General features: G+C 38.2%; 1 protein-coding gene and 1 long non-coding RNA gene across 3 annotated transcripts in view; one reads left to right on the forward strand and one right to left on the reverse strand.

The window, feature by feature from the left end:
- med14 (mediator complex subunit 14) overlaps positions 1–12,311 on the forward strand; it is a 96,067-nt gene extending 83,756 nt beyond the window's left edge. The window contains exons 30-31 of the mRNA XM_069889367.1: positions 8,143–8,332; positions 9,939–12,311. Coding sequence (XP_069745468.1) covers positions 8,143–8,332; positions 9,939–10,009 — 261 coding nt within the window. The 3' untranslated portion in view covers positions 10,010–12,311. The remainder of the gene's footprint in view (positions 1–8,142; positions 8,333–9,938) is intronic.
- Positions 1–17,565, reverse strand: part of LOC138738685 (uncharacterized) — a 46,495-nt gene that overhangs the window by 15,352 nt on the left and 13,578 nt on the right. The window lies entirely within an intron of this gene.

Genomic DNA, 17,565 nt, shown 5'->3' on the forward strand with positions numbered 1-17,565 from the left:
CAGGATTTTTCAAGTCTTTATCTTTCTTTGGTATAACTAATTATTGCCGTTGCAAAAGAATCCGGTAAAGAATGGGCTTCTGTCACCTGCTTTAACACCTCCATAAATGGAGAAATTAAAAGGTCCTTAAAATTCAGATGGAAAACCTGGTGATTTTCCATTCTATAAAGAACTGAGCACTTTATTAATTTCTCTTATTGTAAAAGGAGCATCCAAATTTTTCTGATCTTGATATGTCAAGCTAGATAAATTTATCTGAGATAAAAATGTATTAATCTTATCTTCATCTCCAATAAATTCTAATCTATATAAATCAGAATAAAAAACTTTAAAAACATCATTAATTTCTTTAGGTTTATAATTAATTGCCTTTTTATCTCTTGACATTTTTTTTAAAACTAGTTTAAAGTTGAATGTAATGTAAGTACAATGTGGTTTAAAATTTATTAATAAGATATTCAAAAAAGTGTATATTTCACAAACAGATTTGCCTGAATACGCTGGTGTTTGTTCTTAACAAGTGTGATTATGCATGTGACTCATCACTTCCTAATCAATTCATTCATTGTTGGATATTTGACTGATGGTCCCATATACAAGTTTCCAAGACTGACTAGCTTCAGTTTTTTTAAATCATGTTTATTATCCTTACCTTGATGTCTTTGAGTATAAGCCCGCCCTCTACTGGACATCATGACACCCATGTCATGATGTCACCCTTCCATATGTATAACCCTGTGTGTCAGTAGCCATGTTAGTCTAACAGAAGTCAAGGATGAGAAAGCATCACATCTCCAAGTCTTAATTGTGTGAGTGCATACGCAACAATGGCAACAAGGAATGAAACGAACCCTACACATGCTCCATGCACCAACCGTGAGAAGGAAAACAACAGAAGAAAGGCAGAAAACAACGACCTAACAACCTCAACAAATTTGCACCAAAAGATCAAGGTGAAAGCGTGCCAAAATGGCAAAGGGAAAGTTCAGGGAATACAGCGAAGTAGTTGGGATAACTACGAAGAATGGTTTAACTACTACTGTGTAACCCACAATATTGTTGAAGGTCCAGTGAACCGCAAACATGTCCTCTTCCTCAGTATAGTAGGCAACTAAACATTTGACCTCATTAAGACATTGGTGGGACGAAGACATTCAACGAATTATGCACAGCTCAAAGGAACCATTTAAGCCCCAAACCACCAGCTCTGACAGAAAGGCAACGATTCTATGAAAGGAGACAAGGACCAGGAGAAACAGTAAGTGAATACATGACATCATTGTGCAAAATGGCAGAGCACTGTCATTTCAAGCAGTTTCTAAATCAAGCACTACAAGACAGATTAGTGATGGGGCTGACAAATCACCAAGCAAGGCAAAAATTATGAGCACTGGATGAAGTCATTACATTACAGATTGTATACAGGGCTGCTTGCAGCTCTGAAATGGCAGATAAAAACTTGGATGTGGCTCATCCAGACCTACTGTTTGGGAGGTCTTCCCGCCAACAATGCTTCCGATGTTGGAAATACAACCACCAACCAGAAAACTGTTTCTTCAAAAATTCTAAATGCAACCATTGCAAAACAGAAGAACATGTCAAAGCTAAATGTCTGCTTCTAAAGCACAGGTGGTCTGTAAATAAACAGGCAGCTAAAGTCAAAACAATTGCAAAGAGAGAGAGAGAGAGGCAACCTAGCAACGATGATGATAACAGCTCAACGGCTGTCCTTCAAGCTCCTGAAATATTACACATCCAAGGAATAACTGGGGAAAGCACAGCAATCTTTATACAGCTAAAAATAAATGGACACCCCCTGAAGATGGAGTTTGAGGCAGAGGTGACCCTAATGCCATTACATGTAAAGGAATGCTTGCTACCACACATCCCCGTTAAAAACAAGTGAAATAACTAAGATCTGTTACAGGAGACAGAATCAAAGTGCTCGGAAAATGTACGGTCCAAGTACAATACAAATAACAGCAACCAAAAAAACACTCACTCTCTACATCATAGATACCCAGGGACCAGCACTTTTCGGAAGAAACTGGCCACAACACATTCCCCCAGACTGGCTGGAAATTAGTTCAATACTAAATGTAAACCACACAGACACCTTCCAGCCAGAACTCGAACAAATCCTCAACAACCACACAGTGGTTTTCCAAAAAGAATTGGGCAAAATCAAAGGTGTTCAAGCCAAACTACAATTAAAAGATAATGCAGAACCAAAATTCTTCAAAGCCAGAACTGTCCCATTTGCTATTGAGGCTGAATTAAACAGACTAAAACATGAAGGCATATTAGAACCAATACAATAAAGTGATTGGGCAGTATACCCAGACGAAAAGGAAACAGTGAGATTCACATTTGTAGCGATTACAAAGTCACCACAATTAATCGCTCAAAATACCTGAACAGCCCATGCCCAAGGCAGAAGAATTGTTCCAAGCACTAAATAGAGGGCAAAAATTCACAAAACTAGATTTGTCACAAACATATCAAAAAAATTGGACAAAAAGAGCAAGGGAATCTGTGACAATCAATACCCATCTGGGACTGTACATTCATGCTTTACGGATTCAGCAGGACCTGCGATTTTTCAAGCAACAAGAGACAAATTACTACGTGGACTCTCGGTTGGGTTTTACGTAGATGACAGACCAAAATGACAGTGAACACTTACAAAATCTTGAAGAGGTTTTAACCAGACTACAACAGGATAATAAACGATTACAAAAGGACAAATGAGTCTTCATGCGCCCCTCAGTAATGTATCTTGGGTTTACAATCGACAACGAGGGGGTGTGAATGAATCCAGGAGCAGAAGCTGTTTGCAAGGCCCCATACCCAACCAACAAATCTGAATTACAGTCCTTCCTAGGACTTGTTAATCACTACCCAAAACCTATCCCTAATATTGTCTACACCATGCAGCCCGCTGAACCAATTACTCAAGAAAGATCAAACATGGTATTGGAACACAGAAACTAAAAACACAGTCAATCAACTAAAGGAAATACTAATGTCAACCAATAAGATGCTGATCCACTACGACCCGAGTAAAGAAGTTACACCAGCTGTGGATGCTTCACCAGTGGGACGAGGAGCAGTACTATCCCATATCACAGAAAAAGGTGAGTAACCAGACCCACATACTTCACAAACATTAACCACAAGCAAATGCAATTACGCCTAACTAGAAAAAGAAGGATTGGCAATAATTTTTGGTGGAAAAAAAATTCCACCAATATCTTTGCGGGGAAAAATTCACCTGGATCACAGACAACAAGTCTCTTAGTTTAATTCTTGGGCCACACAAAAGCTATACTAGTATTAGCTGCAGCCAGAATTCAAAGATGGCCCATGCTACTAGCAGTGTATAACTATGATATAAAGCATAAACCAGGAACACTCAAAAGCCATGCAGATGCCTTATCAAGGATGCCACTACCCAAGACAGAACAAAGAGAAGAAATTATTAAATGGACAGCAGAGGCAACAGCCATTAACTAAGAACAACTGCCCATTACAGCCCAGATGATCACAAAGGAAACCCAAAATGAGGTAACATTAAACAAGATCCTTTACTTCACCCTTAATGGGTGGCCCGAATCTGAAGTCATTCCAGAAGATCTAAAACCTTACCACACACGCCGCCATGAACTATCAGTCGAAGAAAGATGTTTACTATGGGGTACCCGTACAATTATTCCAACCAAATGGCAAACTACCATGTTATCAGAACTACACCACAACCATCCAGGAATAGTACGAATGAAGGCACTGGCCCAGTTGTATGGCTGGTGGCCCTCCATAGATGGAGACATTAAAACAACAGTAAGAGAATGCAAAGTATGTCAGTCAATGCAGCAAAAAATGCCATAAGCTGAAGCTAACCCATGGAAATGGCTATCCAAACCCTGGCATCGGATTCATGTAGACTTCGCAGGACCATTCATGGGTGAGACTTTCCTAATACCTGTGGACGCACACTCCAAATGGCCAGTAGTTTCACAGCTGAAAAATACCAAAGCAGATCCCACGATTGACTGTCTACAAGCTATCTTTGCCTCATGAATTGGTTACGGACAATGGGCCTCAATTTACATCAGAACATTTTTTTTAAATTTATACACGACAACAATATCAGACATATTTTGTCAGCACCCTATCACCCAAGAACTAATAGGGAGGCAGAACGTTTTGTAAAAGACATTCAAAAAAGCAATGAAAACCATGAAACTTCTAAATGCCTCCTGGACACTCAAAATTGCAGATTTCCTATTGGGATATAGAAACACGCCGCATTCTACCACAAAAAGTACCCCAGCAGAACTAATGTTTGGCCACAACCTGCCAACCAGGCTGTCCACAGTTCATCCAGATCTGGGTCTCCGATTGCAAAAGAAAAAAAAAACCAGCATCGCCACAAGCCTCAGCTAGATCATTGGAAGTGGGTGAGAGAGTTCTGGTACAAGATTATAGACAATATAAAGATCCATGCGTGGTAGGAGTAATCTTACAAAAATTGAGCCCCTGCTCATACTCTGTTCTAGTGGGGGACAGATTGTGGAAGCGACACATTGAACAATTAAGACCATTGACTGACATTAAGGTCCATAAACTGGAGGAGAATGAACCAGACCTACCATGGCCTGCCCTGACCATCCCACCCCTCAGGCCGAGTGAGGTGGGGCAGAGACGGTCGCGGAGCCGAGGAGTACAGTAACTGAGTCGTGCAGCCAGGAGGGCAGCGAAGACAGGCAGTCACCATTGAAGGTCAGCAAGGGCAGGCAGTCGCCGCTGACTCAACCGCCAACCCAACTATCTACAGATCCCAAGAAAGACCAGAACAGCAAACCACACCAAGGCAGTCCAAAAGAAAAAGAAGACCACCTGAATGCTTTAAGGACTATGTGCCCTGATTATTATTAAAGACTTTCTCTCTTATATTTATAATCATTCATGAGATGTTATCTAATTCTCACTTGTAGTCCTGGGCCCAATGTAATCTCATTAGTTTGAAGGGGGCCAGTCAGCATTTACTGCACGGGGGGAGTGGGGGAGTCTATAGGTATAAGCCCTCTCTCTGCTGGACATCGTGACACCCACATCATGATGTCACCCTTCCATATATAATATATATATATATATATATATATATAGAACCCTGTGTGTCAGTAACTATGTTAGTCTAATAGAAGTAAAGGTTGAGAAAGCTTCCTGTCTCTGAATCTTAATTCTGTGAGTGCATACACAACAGATGGTCCAATATACAAATTTCCAAGACTGACTAACTCCAGCTTTTTTTAAAATGTGGGTTTATCATCCCTTCCTTGCTGTCTTTGAAAGGCTCATGTGGGGCTACTGACTTGAACAACTGCAGTCCTTCTGGAAATGCACTTTCACAATGCTGTTAGTCAGCAAGTTCCAAGGTTTAGACCCTGCAATGATGAAGAACTGACTATGTATTTCCAAATCAAGATGGTGTGCAACTTTGAGGGGAACATGCAGGTGGTGAAGATTGCATACATCAACTTTGTCCTGATTGATAAAGGTTACAAATAAGAGAGGTGCAGTAGCCTTGACGAGTATTGGCAGTGAACTTTGTAGATGGGCTGTGCACTGGTGGGGAAAGAATGCTTAGGTTGGTAGATGGTGCATTAGACAATAAACTGCTTTATTCTGGATGATGTTCAAATTCTTGACAGTTGAGATGTTGCACTTATCTAGGCAAGTGGAGAGCTTTTTGTCACACTCTTCACTTGTCCATTGTAGATTGGGTCAAAGCTTTGGTTTTTCAGGAGGCAAGTCACTTATTCGGGTCACCCAGCCTTTGACCTACACTTGTAAATGTAGTATTTATGTAGCCAGTGAAATTGTTTCTAGTTAATGATAATCCCTAGAACATTGATGGTGGGGATTCAGCAATGGTCATGTCATTTAACATTATGGGGAGATGGTCTCGCTCTTTTGTTCAAGCTTGTTATTATCTGGCACTCCTATGGTATGAATGTCATTTGTCATGATCTATCTATACCAGGTTGTTCAGGTGTATGAAGGCATAGGCTGATTCATTTTCTCAAGTTGTGCAATCATGAGTGATAGACCCCATTTCTTATCTTCTGATGGAAGGAAAGTCCTTGATTAACTAACTGAAGGTAATTGGCCTTGAGAAGAAGTTGGCCCCCGAGGAACTCGTGTAGCAATGGTCTGGGATAATTGACCTCCCATAACCACAACTATCTCGTTGTGGTGGTATGACTCTTGATGCTCTTTGACTTTTGTTTACTACGGCTCCTTGATTCCACACTCATTCAAATGCTGCCTAAATGATAAAGGCAGTCACTCCATGTTTGGACCAAGACTGCGATGAATTCTGGAGTGGATTAATCCTAGTACTCAAAACGAGGCATGGAGAGCAAGTGTTTGGTGTGTTGGTGACAGCACTGACCATGGCACTTTCCATCATTTTGATGATTGAAAGTAGACTAATTGGAAAGTTATTAGTTATTTTGGATATGTTTTGCTTTATGACTAGAACTCGTCAGAAACAGCTGAGCAATTTTCAGGAAAATGCCAATGATGTTTATGTTGTAGGAAAGTTTGTCTAATTGTACAGTTGGTTCTCAACCAAAGACTGCTATATCCAGTACTGTTAGCTGTTTCTTGATACAGTATTATGAATCAAATTGACTGACGACAGGCTTCTGTGATGGTTGGGTTTACAGATGGAAACTACATGTTTGTGAATGTTCACTCAACCTTTTGCATTCACTTGATGGTCCTGCCATAATTGAGGCTGGGGATAGTCTTGGAGAAGTCTCCTCAAATGAGAAATTTAATTGTCCTCACCATTCATGACTCGATATGGTTGCATACCAGTGCTTTGATCTAATCTATTGATTGTGAGATCATTTAGCTCTTTTTATCATGCATATATTCCTGTATTGCATTAAGGTGCACCTAATTTTTAATTGTTTCATTTTGTTTCCTTGACTTAGACGATCCTCTGTCTGAAATTAAAACTAACTTGAGGGATATTTATAGTTAATTTTAAATTTAAATTTTAAATGTTTAAATTTAGACATACAGCATGGTAATTGGCCATTTCAGCCTACAAGCCCATGCTGCCCAATTACAACCAATTAACGTACAACCCCTGGTACGTTTCGGACAGTGGGAGGAATCTCCTTACAGACACCATGGGATTCAAATCCCGGTTCCAATCACTGGCATTGGCCCGTGGTTTCCTACCACTGTTCAAAATGTACCAGGATTGTAGATCAATTGGGTGTTACTTGGTGGCACAGGCTCATGGACAGAAAGGGCCTGTTATCATGCTATATGTCTAAATTTTAAAAATTTTAAATTTAAATTTAATCTGAGCCCAGATCTAAACTCACCATGATGAGGAAGCTTTTCGCACCAAGGGCCCTTCAGGAGCCCTTCTTGACCTCAAAACTCTCTCCAATCCCAGTTCCAATACTTGGTTCTTATAAGCAAGTCTCCAATACCCTGCAGCCTGGTGTGAGTCCTTAGATCTAAAATCACCAACAGTTCACTGTCTGCGTGTGAGTCTTTCAGCCACAAAGTCCCTGGCTGGTCTCCCACCGTGGTCATCATCCTTAAGGTCATCTCCTCCGCTTCTTTTTATCAATGGGAGATGTTCTGCCTTTTACTGGTGCCTTGCATCAGTCCACTGCACCCCCAGAGTCTGCAACGCCTTTAGGCCACTGCCGCCATCTTAAGCCCAGGTCCCGCGCTCACAGAATTTTAAATAAAACACCTTCTGCTCCTTTATCAGTCTATTTAAAGCCTGCAGGGAACCAATGGCAGTTGGACTAGATAGTAGGACCTTGCAGGGGAGCGTTGTGTCTCCACTCCCTGCCCTCCCCAAGCCGCACCAGTGACAGCTCTGCTGTTTCAGCAGCTCTCGTAATGCCGCCACTTTTTCAATCGTGTATTATCATCAGCACAGCAAAGTTCCTGAATAACTTATTTGGAGACTTCAGTTGATGTTGCCAATCTTGGAACTAGGAATTGAAGAAAATTTGCATTTCAGGTGGATGTTCAAGTCAATATTTGTAATCCCAAAATTCAGACTTTTTTTTCTTTTATCCTTGGTTCTTCACCAAGCTGCAACTTACTCAGCGACTAACAGTTCCACAAGAACCAATCAGCATTATTGTGCCAATTGTCTATGATATGGCAACAGGGGCCACACAACAAGCTGATATTCCAAGACCACAGAATACATCTGGAGCAGCTGCTTCAATGGTGAGCAACATTTTGAGGAGGTTTTCAGAGGTGCACCAGCCACAACAAGGTAAGCCAAAAATAACACAACATGCTGTCAGTCTCTCATCTAATCATTTAAATGTGCAGGAAATTTACATTTCACAATAGTTAATTAAATGCATAAAATGACTGGCTGGTTATTGAAGAAATAGGAGATGTTTTTGATTTGGAACAGTAATGCAACATTTGGCTTACTGTTCATATCTGTCCTGTTGTATATTTTTCTCACCTTCTCTGGACCTCTGACATGGCCATAAGGGCTGGGTAGTTGTTACACTTTTCTCCTCTACAATCTTTGTTTCATAGTTTAAATAGCATGAGGAGAATAAATTCACTTCCTATCCCTTCTAAGCCCAGGTTGTCTATCTTGAGCATCTTTCCTCATGTGGTACTGGAAGGGCTTTATTTACCCCATGTTTTGTAGCTTCTTGGCCACTAACAAAATACTCCACATTCTAGACCTCTTTGTCAATCAAGGCACTCATTCAATAACTGTCTTCCTGTCCATCAGTTGCCTTGACAAGTTTGGCCTGATTGCTGTTCATTTCCAAGTACTCTGTTGCTTAATCTTTGCATGGACATGAACCAGAGACAAGAAATACTTGTTAATGATAGTTGGTAGACAAATGCCAAGATTCTCTGGTTTTGGTATCATCTGTGAGCAGGACCGGTGCCAGACTATTTTGTGCCTTAGGCGGGCTGAGTGTGGTGGTGGGGGGGGTGGGTTGCTGGCTGAGCTGAGCGGTGGGTGCAATACCTGATGTGACGTTCGACGTGCACCATATCACTTCCTCCCTCCGCCTTACCAGACTAATGTGCGTGCTTATAGCATGTCATTTATGATGCAGAGGCCCCTCTGGTAGCACCAGCCTTTGTCTCTGAGGGACCTGTTCCAAATGATTAGGTCAGACATATTAGAAGCATTTTGTGTGGTTGTGGTTTTTTTTAAATTGTTACTTGTAATGGGATCAGGTTTCAATTGAGGTGGAGGGAATACAATCATTTGGCCAGAGAAGCCTAAGAGACTGATAAATATTCCAATACAATAATTTTTATGGTCATTCATATTTTTACAATACAAAATATGACATTCATATTGTTTTAATAGTTAACCTTTAATTTGTATACTGGTGAAATCAAAAACCCAGACGAGTTGAGACTCTTGTAAAATGAAGGCTGTGAAATCATTTTGATATACAGTTGCTGTTTGTGTATAATTATTCATTTATCACCATTTTACTTGCCCTTTGACTTTGTACAAACATACATTCTTTATACCATTATACAATGTAATAGTCTGACATAAAGAATGTACATTATACAAGAGCACAAACAACCACCTCTCAACAAAAGCAACATTGAAAAGACTATTGAGATTGGAAAAACCTTGGAGATGAGGCTGTGACATTCTGCAGTTGGAATTTGGTATTCTGTTCATTGTATTGTGATCTGCAATTTTTAAATTGTTTGGCTTGTATAATTAAAGTTTTGTTGGCTCTACTCATGATGTACTGATTATATTGCTAAAAAACTTAATACATTTTGGAAAAAACTTTGTCAACATTATTGTTGTACCTGTTCATTTGCCTCATTCCTTTATACACTTTCTAATGTTGGTTGTGTTGCGTTCACAGGTGATTGTACAATCTATGCAGCCGTGAGGGAATTGATGGCAAACCTAACACTGCCCCCTGGGGGTCGATAATAATGTCACACAATCTGCTTTCATGTTTTGGTGAAGATGATTTTGTTGCACAGTTGGTGATGCAAAGCAAAATTAAGGATTCTTAGTATTGTGCTCTGACACAAGTTAAGAGCATGATTAATTCTTCAGGGATTCACTTCTTCCAACAAAGGATGCATCAATTTGTATACTTGCTGTTATATAGTGTATTTTATAAAATTGCGTTTCAAAAAAAATATAAAATCTAGAGAAAGATTCCTCTAAGTTAGAAATAATCATAGTTATAATATTAACAAGAAAAGGATTAGACTATGATTATGCCCAAAGATTTTGGTTTTTAGAGAGAATAAAGAGTCCGTTTTTGTATTTTCTGCCATTACAGCTTGACTTTCATTTGTCCTCGTTCTTGTTATATTGATGGTTGTTGTAATGTAAAATGTGAATCATTCATGGAGCTGTATTTTATTATGACTGCTTTAAATCTTGGCTGAAAATTTGAGTCCTTTGATATTGGCTCAGAAACAATATTTAATAAATGAGTAAATCAAAGCACCATTCCTTGTAACATCATATTCTGTAGTTGTAACAATGTGTATAATTATGTACTATGGCAAAAAAATGGTTATGTATTATACTATTTTCCCCTTATTCTCCCCTCTCATTATTTTGTGAAACTGTTTTCTGCATCTTTTTGTTTACAACTTAAGGTAAAGTAACTTCAAAATAATTAGTGTTAATGTTATTCTTAAGGTTTGTGAACCAATATTGTTTTATTTTAGTCATATTTTGTTTAATAATTATTGGATTTATTTAACTGTTTCATACTGTCTCATATTTTGATTGACATTACATCTGTCTCACTTAAGGGGATTAGCATATGTGGAAGTGGAAACATGAAGATCTAGTGTATTGGAGCAAGTCCAAAGCAAAGAATAAAGCAGATTTAAGTGAAGCATTTGTCAGTAAAGGAGGCTAATCCTATACCAATCTGTCTTCCCACCTCAAACTCCCAGAAAATATCAGTATACATGCATGTGATCATCAGTATCATGTATTATGTAAAATGGGATTTATCATGTATAAAGCAGTATAAAAAAAATCAATATTATGTACAGAAAACTGCAAAATGCTCAACAGTAAAATAAGATGCTGTACCTCTTTGTGTACCACAATTTAAATTTGATAATTGAAATTGTAGAACTCCAAAGATTGAATTGGGCAAAAAAAAAATCACAGTGGAAGATAACATGATGTTGGTGTTGCTTGGTGTTGCACTTGTGAAATTGGAGATCTGGAGAAAAATGTTTCCCTGCATTGATTATACACTATGAGCCATAAATCCAGTATAGTAGGTTTAAACAAGTCCATCATGTAAGTGTTTGAAATGAGAGAGGAAGGGCGTGAATATCTGGATTTTACATTTCCTGTGCTTTAATAAAAATTGACAGAAAAAGAATGCAGTACACAAAAACACAATGTCACAGAGAAACCTGACCCCTGAGAGAGACTGTGCAAGGAAAGGGATTATGTTTAGTGGTGGGTTCAAGTTCAGAGAGGATGCATCAAATGCAGTGGACAGTGGATTGGAAAGAATTATGGCTGCAGATGGATGAGTAGTAATGGTGGGAGAGGTACAAATAGAAACGAGAGATGTTGGATGATTCTTGTCTGCTACTGTAGAAAGAGAATCCTCAAAAAATTCAGTTTTTGAGGAGCACAAGGAGTATGTGAAAAGGTGCAAGCTGGGTTTATTATGGGGACTGATATCCACTGGATAATCTTAACTTGAAATGTAAAGTTCAAAATATTTACATCCAAAAAATCCTTTGTGAATAATACAATTAGAATTTATTTAAGAATAAATAAATTGTTATATCCTTGCATGGATACTTAAAATTATTTTATTGTACTTGGCACTGTCCAAAACACTTTTCTCAGTTTTGCCTATTACTATCCTTGAGCGCAGAAAATGTGGTGCATAAGAATTTCTCCAGGATTTTTCAGAACTTGGAAACTATTTTATTCTCTTAAACTTCTAGTTTTTATATTTTTATACAATAATTTACATGTTAATCAAAGTAGCCTTTAATCTTTTTAATTTGCTTTACAGTATGCCACAATTGACAATTTTATAAATGCAAATGCATAATTGTCTTGTGTGTTGTTTATTATGTTTTCATCAACTCTAAGAGCTGAACTGAGGCAATTATAAATGCACATCTTTGTTTCAATATTGGAGCCTTGTCAGAAGCAACATCAGCATAATTAAAGTGGGATGACTGGGGAGGAATGAGCATCAATAATGAAATGACATTGTGAATAATTTTCTGAAAGGATATATTTATTTCTTTACACAGCAAATGAATTATTCTTCATCCTGCAAACTGTCACACACATTCCTAAAAGGCCTGATTTAACTGCTTACATGAAATTTAAGATAAGGTACAAATTTCATAAATCCCTTGGCTTAAGTAAACATTTAAATTTTCAGATAAATTATAATCTGCTGGATCAATGACGAAAGCATGATAAAAATTAATATTTTTTTAGTGCAAAGAATCAGAATCCCAATCTTTGTACACATGTTAATCTATAATTAAGGTTTCTGCATTGAGATGATTGATTCAAGAGGAGAAAAATAATAGATAGAACAAAGGACAGAGATGGATCGAGAAGGCTTGGGATGGTGAAAAGTAACATTTTATTCTATTTTAAAAAAATACTCATCAGAAGCTCCCAACGGCTCAGAAGGTTGGAGGTTGACAGGCACAGGCTATATAATTCAGGAAAGAGTAGACTCCACACCACTAGACATCAATGATGTTGAACTGGACACAGTAGATGAAGCTAAAGATTTCTAACATCCTGACCTAGACCAACCAGGTTGACACCATACCATAGTTCTGGTTTCTTAGAAGACCAAGAAAGTTTAGTAAGTCCTCAGCTTCTACAGTTGCGCCATCAATAGTATATTACCAGATGCATCACAATGGCATGGGAGCTGATCTGCCCAAAGTTTGAAGAAGGTCGTGAATGCAGCTTAGAACATTATGCAAATCTCTTTACCTTCCGCTCTTCCCTCTGTCTTGGAAAAACAGCCAATCTACTGAAGGATCCATCCCACTACACATAAACTCATCTTCCTCCTCCTCCCATTGGGAAGAAGGTTCAAGAATGTGAAATCATACACCAACAAGCTTAAACAGGTTTGGGAATTTGACTGCCCAGGAACACAAGAAAGTAAACAGAGCCAGGTCTATCAATAGGCTGTGACTTCCCATTAATTGTGGGTATTTATGTAATCCACTGCCTCAAGAAGACTGCTAACATCATAAAGGACTTCCCCACCCAGTAACAACCACTTCACTGCTACCTTTTGACAGAAGCCTGAAGACCAGTGACTCTTTGTTCAAGAACAGTTCATTTCCAAGAGCTATCAGACGAACATCCCTTTGGTACACTATTTCATAGACTGCACTGACATCACAAAAGGACTATTTCCACAATTGCAAGTCACTTTTTTGCATGAGGATTACTGGGAATATTTATATCATAAGAATTTATTGCTTCATTTTAATTGAATTAGTTATAATACCATGTATTATAATTTTTCTTTGTTCATACCTGTTCAGCTATAGCAAAAATGTTGGTGCCTATGTATATTGTACAATGTACAAGACATTTTCTTCTCCACTGCCATCAAGATGCTGAATGAACCCGATAGTGCCCTCATACTTCCTTGCCACATGCACACTCATCTTTTCATTGTTGCTCTGTACTCTGAAATTGTGCTCTTGCCCCCCTACTTTGTAAGGCTGTATGCATATTAAAGATGACTTGCTGTACTAGGTATAATATGACAATAAACTTGAAACATGAACTTGAATTACTTGTTCAATATAAGAAAGACTTGATATGATTAGTTTGACTGGAAAGACTCAGATATGGTTGAAGAATTATGGTCTGTGAGTGCGTTAGCCTCAGAGCAGAAACTTTAGTAAGAAAGTCGGTGAGTTTATTCAGTTTTCAATGTATTAGTTAAATATTGTTTTATCCTTTCACTATTGTGGGGAATACTCCAACCTCATTCAGTTCAGGTACCAAAACAATCTATTTGGGAAGTTTGATATCATCAGTCACTCATTAATTGAATTGGGTAAATCAGCTGATGTCCACAGTTGCAGTGGCATTAATTTAGTTTCAGAGCCACTGAGTTGGCTAGAGGTTGAAGACTTTGGATAGCAATTAAATGAAAATGATCATACTACAGCTTACAGAGGGGGAATGGATAACTATGCAGGCTAGTAGGTTCAATGAGAACATTAAAGGGAGGAGGTCACGTGATGGAGTAGTGGCTCGTTAGGGAAAATCAGCCCTCCATAGAGAAAGTTGGGAAAAAAATTTGAAAAACAAAGCAGAGAAGAAAAGTATAAAGTCACAAGATAAAAAGTAAAAGAAGAACTTGGAAGATGGGTCCAAAAAAGGAAAAGTCTACAATGTCAAGTAAAGAAGAGAAAGAAATCGTCGGAGAAAAAAGAGTAAGTCCTGGAGCAGGGAGCTCTCCCCAAGAGGATGGCCTGAGTGGTCAGATGGGCGGCAACGTCCCAGGGGCGGTCTTGAATGTTGGCTTGCAGAGCCTAAAAAGGATATGCCAGTGCACATGCGCGACTCCTTGCGCATATGTGGTACGCATTGCATTGAAGATGCTGGTGGGAGCAGATGCCAACAACAGGACGCTGAATTGGCAATGGGAGAAGCCACAGAGGAGACACCAATAGAAAAAGGATCAACATGGAGCTAGAGCAAGAAGATCAGAGGAAGATAAAGGCTTACAAGAAAAAGTACAAAGTAAAAAAACAAGCAGATGATTGATAAAGAATATTTTGACAGTTAAATAATGATACTAATGGAAACAATAATGACTGAGCTCAGTAATGTATAAAAAAAACCATGCAAGAGACAGATGTAAAAATGCAAAGAATGGAGAAGGCTATGGCAGATATGAGAAAATGAAGTGGAAGACAGTGGTAGTCATGGAAATGGAGGTGAATGAGTTAAGAGAAAAACTGGAAGATAGAGATAAGGAGGTTAAGAAAACACAAGATTTATTGGCCCAAAAAATTGACATTTTAGAGAATTTCAGCAGACCTAATAATATAAAAATGGGCGAAGAAGTGGCAGATATAGAATGATTTATAAATAGATGGATCCCACAGATCTTTGGAGTGGAAGAACTCCAAGAAGAAATAGAAATTGAAAGAGCCCACAGAGCATTGGCGCCAAACCTGCAGCCACATCAGAAACCATGGTCCATACTAATAAAACTACAATATACAGGAGAGAAAATATTGGAACTGGCAATGAAGATTGAAAGAAAATAAGGAACCATTAGAGTACAATGGGAAAAAAATATTTTTTTATCCAAATATTAGCTTTGAATTTTTAAAGAAGCAAAAGGAGTTTAATTTTGCAAAAACTGCTAAGGAAAAAAAGTTATAATTTTGTGTTGCAGCATCCAGCAGTGTTGAAGGTATTATTCATTCCTGGTGGGCAAAATAGACTATTTTCAGATCCAGAAGAAGTTTGTCACTTGGCAGACCGATTACCAAATAAGCAACAAGAAGAGGAGTAAAGGAAATATTAAGGACTGTTAAGATAATGTATATAAATAAACTGGAATGTTAATAGTTTAAGTACAGATGTTTAAGGTTAAAAAAGTCTTTGTTATATTTTTAAGAACAATATATAGTGATTTCTCTGGGAGAGGGCTGGGAAAGGGAGAAGATCTGCGAAATCTGTTGATATTTGCGGTAAATACCGCAACCCATGTAGAAAAGGGAGTTGTGGTTGTCTTGTGAGGTGGCAAGGGCAACTCAGTAAAGGGGGAATTAATGTTTTTTTTAAATAGTATTTTTTTTTATTGTTTTTGTGAGTTGTGCCATTATGTATAGTAAAGAGTAAGAACAATTTAGAGTGATTTTTGAAGAAGGGAGATGGAGGGGTTGAAGAGATGGGAGAGAGGTGAAAATGGATGGGTAAGATGAGTATATGACTATTAATGAAATCCACAGTCAAATTGAGAAAAACATTAAAAAGAAAATAGACATAGCATTTATACAAGAAACATACTTAACTGAGTTAGAACACCGCAAGCTGAAGAGAGACTGGGTAGGTCATATCGTGGCAACATCGTACGCCAGGGGAGTTGCTATATTAGTTAATAGGAATCTGCCAATTAAGATAAAGAAAGTAATAACAGACCCAGTGGGTAGATACGTAATGATGATGTGCCAGATTTATTCAGAATTTTTGAACTTGCTGAACATTTATGCACCAAAGAATACCAGGAATTTATGCAGGACATTTTTTAAAGATAGCAGACACACAGGGACACATTTTACTAGGGGGAGACTTTAATTTTAACCTTGACCCATTGATATATAAAACCAGGAAGACAACTACAAATCTCTGGTGAGACCACACTTAAGTATTGTGTTCAGCTCTAAGGATCTGTCCTGGAGCCTCCATGTTGATGTAATCATGATGAGGGTTTGCCAGCAGGTGTTTGAAGAGATTCAGTATGACCAAAGAATCTCAAAAACTTCTACAGGTATACCATGGAGATCATTCTGGCTGGTTGCATCACTGCCTGGTACAGAGGTGCCAACATTTAAGATTGAAAAAAACTTCAGAGGATTGTTGACTCGGCCTGCAACATCAGACTTCACTCCATCGAGGATATTTACAAGAGGTGGTGTCTTAAGAAAGCGGCTTCTATCCTCAAAGACCCCCACTAACCATGCCATGCCCTCTTCACTCTGCTACCATTGGGAAAAAGGTACAGGAGCCTAAAAACAAGTTCTCAGCAGCACAAGGACAGCTTCGTCCCCACTGTCATCATATAAATAAATACATATACATATATAAATTCTTCATCATATAACAATACAATGTAATAAAAATACAACATTATATATAATTGTTCTCATTTTATCCCCCTCCCTCAAGAAAAAGAAAAAACATCTGAATTTATTTGTCAATCACCATTCATATATTCCTAACATATTATTTTATCCTGTTCATAGTAATTGGGAGGAGTGGGTGTTATGGATGATGTGGATGGACTCTTACTGATGAAATCTATATATGGTTTCCAAATCATAAAAATTCTCAGGTTGATTCCTTAAATTAAAAGTAATCTTTTCCAATGGTCTACAATTATGAATTTCAAAATGCCATCTAGCCAGCCTTATAAAATTATCTGACTTCCATGTTACTGTCATACATTTTCGTGCCACCAGTACTGCTACACTCAAAAATTCTCATCGATATTTGTCTAACTTCAATTTAGTATCAATGTCATATAAATCACCAAGCAAAAATATTCTGGGATTTTTTGGTATCTATCTTCATAATTTGTCCCAATAATATATTAAAGTCTTCCCAAAATCTTCCCACTTTTTCACAAGACCAAACTGCATGTAATAAGGTTCCTGTTTCTTTGTTTTTTTTTCTTTGGCTTGGCTTCGCGGACGAAGATTTATGGAGGGGGTAAAAAAGTCCACGTCAGCTGCAGG

The sequence above is a fragment of the Narcine bancroftii genome, chromosome 7 (assembly GCF_036971445.1).
Source record: "Narcine bancroftii isolate sNarBan1 chromosome 7, sNarBan1.hap1, whole genome shotgun sequence".
NCBI classification, from domain to species: domain Eukaryota; kingdom Metazoa; phylum Chordata; class Chondrichthyes; order Torpediniformes; family Narcinidae; genus Narcine; species Narcine bancroftii.